The sequence below is a fragment of the Nerophis ophidion genome, linkage group LG16, assembly GCF_033978795.1.
Source record: "Nerophis ophidion isolate RoL-2023_Sa linkage group LG16, RoL_Noph_v1.0, whole genome shotgun sequence".
In the NCBI taxonomy this organism is placed as follows: Eukaryota; Metazoa; Chordata; class Actinopteri; order Syngnathiformes; family Syngnathidae; genus Nerophis; species Nerophis ophidion.
In genome coordinates this window covers 45,585,166-45,596,113 of record NC_084626.1, presented here as the reverse complement: position 1 = coordinate 45,596,113, position 10,948 = coordinate 45,585,166, and the positions used below count along the sequence as shown (strand labels likewise).

Below are 10,948 nucleotides of genomic sequence, written 5' to 3'. Positions count from 1 at the left end.
GGGTTTTGACCGTGACTGGACCATTGAATTTTGGTCATTTTCCAACCAAATTTCTACAACACAGGTGCAGCATTGAAACGACATTCTTTTTGAAGACGTTTATTCAATGTCAGGTTGTGACGTTGATTTGACCATTGAAATTTAGTCATTTCCCAATCAACATTGAAGTTTAGTCATTTCCCAACCAACACTGAAGTTTAGTCATTTCCCAATCAACATTGAAGTTTAGTCATTTCCCAATCAACATTGAAATTTAGTCATTTCCCAATCAACATTGAAATTTAGTCATTTCCCAATCAACATTGAAATTTAGTCATTTCCCAATCAACATTGAAATTTAGTCATTTCCCAACCAACGTTGAAATTTAGTCATTTCCCAATCAACATTGAAATTTAGTCATTTCCCAACCAACATTGAAATTTAGTCATTTCCCAACCAACATTGAAATTTTGTCATTTCCCAACCAACATTGAAATTTTGCCATTTCCCAATCAACATTGAAATTTAGTCATTTCCCAATCAACATTGAAATTTAGTCATTTCCCAATCAACATTGAAATTTAGTCATTTCCCAATCAACATTGAAATTTAGTCATTTCCCAATCAACATTGAAATTTAGTCATTTCCCAACCAACATTGAAATTTAGTCATTTCCCAATCAACATTGAAATTTAGTCATTTCCCAATCAACATTGAAATTTAGTCATTTCCCAATCAACATTGAAATTTAGTCATTTCCCAACCAACATTGAAATTTAGTCATTTCCCAACCAACATTGAAATTTAGTCATTTCCCAATCAACATTGAAATTTAGTCATTTCCCAATCAACATTAAAATTTAGTCATTTCACAACCAACATTGAAATTTAGTCATTTCCCAACCAACATTGAAATTTTGTCATTTCCCAACCAACATTGAAATTTTGTCATTTCCCAATCAACATTGAAATTTAGTCATTTCCCAATCAACATTGAAATTTAGTCATTTCCCAATCAACATTGAAATTTAGTCATTTCCCAATCAACATTGAAATTTAGTCATTTCCCAATCAACATTGAAATTTAGTCATTTCCCAACCAACATTGAAATTTAGTCATTTCCCAATCAACATTGAAATTTAGTCATTTCCCAATCAACATTGAAATTTAGTCATTTCCCAATCAACATTGAAATTTAGTCATTTCCCAACCAACATTGAAATTTAGTCATTTCCCAACCAACATTGAAATTTAGTCATTTCCCAACCAACATTGAAATTTAGTCATTTCCCAATCAACATTGAAATTTAGTCATTTCCCAATCAACATTGAAGTTTAGTCATTTCCCAATCAACATTGAAATTTAGTCATTTCCCAATCAACATTGAAATTTAGTCATTTCCCAATCAACATTGAAATTTAGTCATTTCCCAACCAACATTGAAATTTAGTCATTTGCCAATCAACATTGAAATTTAGTCATTTCCCAATCAACATTGAAATTTAGTCATTTCCCAATCAACATTGAAATTCAGTCATTTCCCAATCAACATTGAAATTTAGTCATTTCCCAATCAACATTGAAATTTAGTCATTTCCCAACCAACATTGAAATTTAGTCATTTCCCAATCAACATTGAAATTTAGTCATTTCCCAATCAACATTGAAATTTAGTCATTTCCCAATCAACATTGAAATTTAGTCATTTCCCAATCAACATTGAAATTTAGTCATTTCCCAATCAACATTGAAATTTAGTCATTTCCCAATCAACATTGAAATTTAGTCATTTCCCAACCAACATTGAAATTTAGTCATTTCCCAATCAACATTGAAATTTAGTCATTTCCCAATCAACATTGAAATTTAGTCATTTCCCAATCAACATTGAAATTTAGTCATTTGCCAATCAACATTGAAATTTAGTCATTTCCCAATCAACATTGAAATTTAGTCATTTCCCAATCAACATTGAAATTTAGTCATTTCCCAATCAACATTGAAATTTAGTCATTTCCCAATCAACAATGAAATTTAGTCATTTCCCAATCAACATTGAAATTTAGTCATTTCCCAACCAACATTGAAATTTAGTCATTTCCCAATCAACATTGAAATTTAGTCATTTCCCAATCAACATTGAAATTTAGTCATTTCCCAATCAACATTGAAATTTAGTCATTTGCCAATCAACATTGAAATTTAGTCATTTCCCAATCAACATTGAAATTTAGTCATTTCCCAATCAACATTGAAATTTAGTCATTTCCCAATCAACATTGAAATTTAGTCATTTCCCAATCAACAATGAAATTTAGTCATTTCCCAATCAACATTGAAATTTAGTCATTTCCCAATCAACATTGAAATTTAGTCATTTCCCAATCAACATTGAAATTTAGTCATTTCCCAATCAACATTGAAATTTAGTCATTTCCCAATCAACATTGAAATTTAGTCATTTCCCAATCAACATTGAAATTTAGTCATTTCCCAATCAACATTGAAATTTTGTCATTTCCCAACCAACATTGAAATTTAGTCATTTCCCAACCAACATTGAAATTTAGTCATTTCCCAATCAACATTGAAATTTAGTCATTTCCCAATCAACATTGAAGTTTAGTCATTTCCCAATCAACATTGAAGTTTAGTCATTTCCCAATCAACATTGAAATTTAGTCATTTCCCAATCAACATTGAAATTTAGTCATTTCCCAATCAACATTGAAATTTAGTCATTTCCCAATCAACATTGAAATTTAGTCATTTCCCAACCAACATTGAAATTTAGTCATTTGCCAATCAACATTGAAATTTAGTCATTTCCCAATCAACATTGAAATTTAGTCATTTGCCAATCAACATTGAAATTCAGTCATTTCCCAATCAACATTGAAATTTAGTCATTTCCCAATCAACATTGAAATTTAGTCATTTCCCAATCAACATTGAAATTTAGTCATTTCCCAACCAACATTGAAATTTAGTCATTTGCCAATCAACATTGAAATTTAGTCATTTCCCAATCAACATTGAAATTTAGTCATTTGCCAATCAACATTGAAATTCAGTCATTTCCCAATCAACATTGAAATTTAGTCATTTCCCAATCAACATTGAAATTTAGTCATTTCCCAATCAACATTGAAATTTAGTCATTTCCCAATCAACAATGAAATTTAGTCATTTCCCAATCAACATTGAAATTTAGTCATTTCCCAATCAACATTGAAATTTAGTCATTTCCCAATCAACATTGAAATTTAGTCATTTGCCAATCAACATTGAAATTTAGTCATTTCCCAATCAACATTGAAATTTAGTCATTTCCCAATCAACATTGAAATTTAGTCATTTCCCAATCAACATTGAAATTTAGTCATTTCCCAATCAACATTGAAATTTAGTCATTTCCCAATCAACATTGAAATTTAGTCATTTCCCAATCAACATTGAAATTTAGTCATTTCCCAACCAACATTGAAATTTAGTCATTTCCCAATCAACACTGAAATTTATTCATTTCCCAATCAACAATGAAATTTAGTCATTTCCCAATCAACATTGAAATTTAGTCATTTCCCAATCAACATTGAAATTTAGTCATTTCCCAACCAACATTGAAATTTAGTCATTTCCCAATCAACATTGAAATTTAGTCATTTCCCAATCAACAATGAAATTTAGTCATTTCCCAACCAACATTGAATTTTTGTCATTTCCCAATCAACATTGAAATTTAGTCATTTCCCAATCAACATTGAAATTTAGTCATTTCCCAATCAACAATGAAATTTAGTCATTTCCCAATCAACATTGAAATTTAGTCATTTCCCAACCAACATTGAAATTTAGTCATTTCCCAATCAACATTGAAATTTAGTCATTTCCCAATCAACATTGAAATTTAGTCATTTCCCAATCAAGATTGAAATTTAGTCATTTCCCAATCAACATTGAAATTTAGTCATTTCCCAATCAACATTGAAATTTAGTCATTTCCCAATCAACATTGAAATTTAGTCATTTCCCAACCAACATTGAAATTTAGTCATTTCCCAATCAACATTGAAATTTAGTCATTTCCCAATCAACATTGAAATTTAGTCATTTCCCAATCAACATTGAAATTTTGTCATTCCCCAATCAACATTGAAATTTAGTCATTTCCCAATCAACATTGAAATTTTGTCATTTCCCAATCAACATTGAAATTTTGTCATTCCCCAATCAACATTGAAATTTAGTCATTTCCCAATCAACATTGAAATTTTGTCATTTCCCAATCAACATTGAAATTTTGTCATTTCCCAATCAACATTGAAATTTAGTCATTTCCCAACCAACAACGTGGATCCAACATGGGACATCAATGTCTCAATTTATGAATAGAACTACCGTATTTCCTTGAACAGCCGCCGGGCATGTAGTATGCGCCTGCCTTAAATAACTACCGGGTAAAACTCGCTCCTCAAATTAATGAGCGCATGCTTACTTTTGCCGCCGGGTCAAATTCATGATGTCACAAGTGACTCTTCCCCTGCCGATATTTTCAAAATGGCGCAGTAGGTTTTATTTGCTTTTACTGCGTGTAAACCGGGGGTCTTGTTCCACAGCCATACAGATCACACTAATGGTTGTGATATAAAACAACTTTAACACTCTTACTAATATGCGCCACACTCTGTGAACCCACAGCAAACAACAATCACAAACATTTCTGGAGAATATTGGCTCTGTAACACATTATAAATGCAACATAAGAATTACCCAGAATGCCGTGCATACATCCATGACTCTTGTCTCTATTATACACCTTGCTAGCAAGCACCAACCCCCACCCCCCTCCGTGCGTGGGTTGGGGTGGGCGGGGTTGGGGGCGCATGTATAAAATAGCCAAGAGCCATGGATGCATTGGAAGTCTGGGTAATTCTTATGTTGCATTTATAATGTGTTACAGAGCCAATGTTCTCCAGAAACGCGTTTGTTGTTCTTGTTTGGTGAGGGTTCACAGAGTGTGGCGCATATTAGTAAGTGTTAAAGTTGTTTATATCACAACTATTAGTGTAAACGGTATGGCTGCATCGAACTCTCGTATGAGGAACAGCGAAATGCATGCGTCCTACCGGTATGCAGACAGCATGGTGTAAAACAGTGGTCCCCAACCACTGGGCCGTGGCCGCAGAAGAACCTTTTAAAAATAATTTTTATTATCATACTCAATTGTTTACTGCATGCTATTGGTAAGCAGGGGTGAGAAGAGCGGCTATTCAAAAAAATATGGTATTTTGCAACATAGTTTAGAATTCAGTTTTAAAAAAAAACATGAATGTATAATCTACGTTGTATCAATGTCTTGTGCCTGCTGGGTTGGAAGTATCCGGAGACAATAAATGTGTATTTTCCTTTTGCACCGGGTTTTTATCCCACATCAATGAACACAGGAAGCATGACATCAGACCCACAGCTCATCTTACAAAGGGCCTGATCTACTAAGATCCCAAACAACAAGCACTAAATAGCATGTGCAATCTAGAAAACTGCATGTACTATGTGATCTACTAAGACTGTGTGCAAATGATAAACAAGTCGCAGTTATGACCATTCCCTATCTTGTGTCATCTCGCTATGTTTCAACCCTGGTGTGGTGATCAGGTCTGCGCGACCCGTTTTCATTTTCTATTAAAATAAAAATGCTTTAATTAATTAATTTTTCAAACTGAGACTCACTGACTTTGGCTCATTTTCTGTGAAGAACATAAATCAGAATACATATTTAATGACCCGAAATGTGTTTGTCATTCTTGTTTGGTGTGGCTTCACAGCGTGGCGCATATTAGTAAGTGTTAAAGTTGTTTATATCACAACCATCAGTGTACTCTGTGTCACCCAGTATGCCTTTCAATCTTATGCGTGTGATTGCGGAAGCTGCACACAACATGTTGCCGGACTAACAATCGGTTTGTACATGTTGAAGGTGTCAAAGGCAATGTCTTCACAGCATGCTCTTATTCTTGTCATCAGGATGAACTCCAATTGGATATTCGCGAGAACGTTAGCGGCTCTAATTGTCTTCATTACTCTGTGAAACAGGTTTAAATAGCTCTGTGAGTGGTAGAGGTACTGTTTTAATGTTGGTTCGGGTGGATGACGACTTTGGTGATGCGGTTGCGGATTATATAATTGCCTATCCGCGCATCTCTACCCCCTAACACATTTGTATTACATATAAGATGTCCGGATCAACCGGACCTGGGGCTCATAGAAGTGTGGAAATTGATGTTCTGTGTACCACACACACACACACACACACTTACACACACACACACACACACACACACACACACACACACACACAGACAGACAGCAGGCCTAGACAGGAGGAGGACAGAGTGTAGGTCAATAGAACATCAGAGAGTCAAATGTGCGAGAAAATGAGAGCAGACAGTGTTGACAAACGATGTTGCAACCTTGTGTGGGAACCGCAGGTGCGGAAACACAAAAGAAGAATCCCTGTGGGAGGCAGAAACTGGCAGAGATACGTGGAGACTGCAATATGATGGCAGTCACACATAAGAGATACGTGGAGACTGCAATATGATGGCAGTCACACATAAGAGACACATGTAGACCGCAATATGATGGCAGTCACACAATAGAGATACGTGTAGACCGCAATATGATGGCAGTCACACATAAGAGACACGTGTAGACTGCAATATGATGGCAGTCACACATAAGAGACACGTGTAGACTGCAATATGATGGCAGTCACACAATAGAGATACGTGTAGACCGCAATATGATGGCAGTCACACAATAGAGATACGTGTAGACCGCAATATGATGGCAGTCACACATAAGAGATACGTGGAGACTGCAATATGATGGCAGTCACACATAAGAGACACGTGTAGACTGCAATATGATGGCAGTCACACATAAGAGATACGTTTAGACTGCAATATGATGGCAGTCACACATTAGAGATACATTTAGACTGTAATATGATGGCAGTCACACATAAGAGACACGTGTAGACTGCAATATGATGGCAGTCACACATAAGAGATACATTTAGACTGTAATATGATGGCAGTCACACATAAGAGACACGTGTAGACTGCAATATGATGGCAGTCACACATAAGAGACACGTGTAGACTGCAATATGATGGCAGTCACACATAAGAGATACATGTAGACTGCAATATGATGGCAGTCACACATAAGAGACACATGTAGGCCGCAATATGATGGCAGTCACACAATAGAGATACGTGTAGACCACAATATGATGGCAGTCACACATAAGAGATACGTGGAGACTGCAATATGATGGCAGTCACACATAAGAGACACGTGTAGACTGCAATATGATGGCAGTCACACATAAGTGATATGTTTAGACTGCAATATAATGGCAGTCACACATAAGAGATACGTGTAGACTGCAATATGATGGCAGTCACACATAAGAGATACGTTTAGACTGCAATATGATGGCAGTCACACATAAGAGATACATTTAGACTGTAATATGATGGCAGTCACACATAAGAGACACGTGTAGACTGCAATATGATGGCAGTCACACATAAGAGATACATTTAGACTGTAATATGATGGCAGTCACACATAAGAGACACGTGTAGACTGCAATATGAAGGCAGTCACACATAAGAGATACATGTAGACTGCAATATGATGGCAGTCACACATAAGAGATACATGTAGACTGCAATATGATGGCAGTCACACATAAGAGATACGTTTAGACTGTAATATGATGGCAGTCACACATAAGAGATACGAGTAGACTGCAATATGATGGCAGTCACACATAAGAGATACGAGTAGACTGCAATATGATGGCAGTCACACATAAGAGATACGTTTAGACTGTAATATGATGGCAGTCACACATAGGAGACACATGTAGACTGCAATATGACTCCAGTAAACAACACCAAAACTTGATGGCACGTCGTCATGCCCGTAAAAAAAAAAGTCACATCTGCGTCTTTCCTGTTGTCCTCGTTGTGATCTGAAGACAACATCTGCCTGCTGGTTGAGTCCACAAAGGTCACCAACATGAAATCTCTTTGTTTTGTATTCGTAGTGCAAGAAAGGTCAAGAGTTGCCCGAAGGTCATGAGGTGGAAGTCGCCAAGATGGAGAAGATTCTCAGCCTGCTGCGGGACCCTGAACAGAGTGCCCACTAGTCCCTCATGGTGCCCACTAGTCCCTCATGGTGCCCACTAGTACCTCATGGTATCTCCTCCGTTCCTTCGATCGGCTCTTTTCACTTTTGCAGAGGAAGTCTGGTGTTTGTTAGCGATTGTACGTCAACCTGTTATCAAAGAGTGTGTTTCAGAACCAAGAATAACAAAAAAGATCAGTGGCTAGTCAATGTTTAGTCCCCACTGTACTGTAAGTATGCATGCAAACATTACTTAGGGTCCTACTTAAAGTTATTTAAGTGACACTTTTGGCAGGGACTACTTGCAAAATATGTTAAATTTAGATGCAAATCTAGTTTAAAATGTTGTATGTAATAAACTTTTGTTATTTGAGTGGCAATAAAATAAAAAAAATGGGTTATACTTCCATCCATCCATCTTCGTCCACTTATGCAAAGTCAGGTCGCGGGGGCAGCAGCCTAAGCAGGGAAGCCCAGACTTCCCTCTCCCCAGCCACTTGGTCCAGCTCCTCCCTGGGGACCCCGAGGCGTTCCCAGGCCAGCCGGGAGACATAGTCTTCCCAACGTGTCCTGGGTCTTCCCCGTGGCCTCCTACCTAGGGTGGCATCCTGATCAGATGCCCGAACCACCTCAACTTACTCCTCTCCTTGTGGAGGAGCAGCGGCTTTACTTTGAGCTTCTCACCCTATCTCTAAGGGAGACCCCCGCCACCATGAGGAAACTCATGAATTTGTGATGTTTTCCTTCCGGTCATAACCCAAAGCTCATGACCATAGGTGAGGATGGGAACGTAGATCGACCGGTAAATTGAGAGCTTTGCCTTCCGGCTCAGCTCCTTCTTCACCACAACGGATCGATACAGCGTCCGCATTACTGAAGACGGCGCACCGATCCCCCGTCGATCTCATGAACAAGACTCCGAGGTACTTGAACTCCTCCACTTGGGGCAGGGTCTCCTCCCCAACCTGGAAATGGCATTCCACCCTTACCCAGGCGAGAACCAAGGACTCTGACTTGCAGGTGCTGATTCTCATCCCAGTCGCGTCCCACTAGGCTGCAAACCCATCCAGTGAGAGCTGAAGATCCTGGTCAGATGAAGCCATCAGGACCACATCATCTGCAAAAAGCAGAGACCTAATCCTGCGGTCACCAAACCGGCTCAACCCCTTGACTGCGCCTAGAAATTCTGTCCATAAAAGTTATGAACAGAATGGGTGACAAAGGGCAGCCTTAGCAGAATCCAACCCTCACTGGAAACGTGTCCGACTTACTGCCGGTAAGTTGGTTATTCTTGTATGGCGCTTTTCTACCTTCAAGGTACTCAAAGCGCTTTGAAACCTGTAAACGACTCCTGCCGTCGTAGTGGGAGTTGCATGGACCACCCAGGAAGGACATCTTGTCTAGCAGGTTTGACTCTTCATTTTTCAGCTTCGATGTCGATCTAGTCGCTTTTCAGCTGCTTCTCCGCTGCTCGTTCCGGCCGGCTTTTCAGCTGCCGTTGTAGTCGTCCTCGTCTGGGGCTCATCCTCGGATCGTTCGTTGCTCGTTCTCCTGCAGTGCTGCGGACACTCCACCTCTCCTCTTCTTGATCTTTCCTCCTTCTTCCCATTTATACACTGCGAGGAGATAGGCAGATTGTGAGCCGGTGTGTGAGCCACGCACCTGATCTCGATTGCTGCGGCGTGGCTCCCGGCACGCCCCACCTCTTCGTTCCGCCGCATTCTCCGCCTCCTGGCCACCATCTTGATCAGGGCCAAAGGGTGTCCTGCCCCGACGTTGGCTCCGCCTCCCCACAACACTATTTCCACATTCACACACTGATGGAGGGAGCTGCCTTGCAAGGCGCTAACGGGGACCCATCAGGAGCAAGGGTGAAGTGTCTTGCTCAAGAACACAACGGAGGTGACTAGGATGGTAGAAGGTGGGGATCGAACCAGGATCCCCTCAGGTCGCTGGAACAGCCACTCTCCCAAGCGCACCAGGCCGTCCCCCATTGAAGTCGTCCGTCTTGTCACAACTGCTAATCTTGTCCTTCTATTCCTGACATTTTGCGTCATTCTCCGAGTTGCCTCCTTGGACTGATGACTAAGTGGCGCCCCCTGTGGGTTGTGCAAAAAATTGCTTCGCAAGACCTGGCAGTAGGGCTGCGCAATTCATCGAATTTCAATCACGAGCACAATTTTGGCTGCCACGGTTCAATGAGGGTTATCGTCACGAGATATTAACGTTTTAAAAGAAAGCTCCGGTGCATATCAAATCAAGCACTTTTACAGGCGCGGTGCAGAACAGCAACAGAGGCTGGTCTTGAAGCTCCGTGAAGCGACCCCGAGGCCGACCACCCCGTAATAACAAACCTTTCCAGGCTGCTTTCCCGGTCGCCTGTTTTATTTAGTTTTACTTCCGTGGAGTCCTCGGACCACACCACTGTTATTAAACCATGACAGGTGTGGACGCTTGTACATCACGCAGTTTTTTCTGGTCCCCCTTGAGTCATACTAGCAGGACTAATAGTTAGTCACCGTGAAAAATAGAGTCTAGAGGCACTTCTGCGTCCCAATTGGAATGAATGTGGACTCCCACAATATTATGCTAGATCCACTATGGACTGGACTCTTACACTATTATGTTAGATCCACTATGGACTGGACTCTCACTATTATGTTTGATCCACTATGGACTGGACTCTCACACTATTATGTTAGATCCACTATGGACTGGATTCTCACACTATAATGTTAGATCCACTATGGACTGGACTCT

At 39.5% G+C, this 10,948-nt stretch overlaps 1 protein-coding gene across 1 annotated transcript in view; it reads left to right on the top strand.

The window, feature by feature from the left end:
• Window positions 1-8,582, top strand: part of LOC133535465 (dynein axonemal intermediate chain 1-like) — a 51,525-nt gene extending 42,943 nt beyond the window's left edge. The window contains exon 20 of the mRNA XM_061875326.1: window positions 8,109-8,582. Coding sequence (XP_061731310.1) covers window positions 8,109-8,210 — 102 coding nt within the window. The 3' untranslated portion in view covers window positions 8,211-8,582. The remainder of the gene's footprint in view (window positions 1-8,108) is intronic.
• The last annotated feature ends 2,366 nt before the right edge of the window (window positions 8,583-10,948 follow it).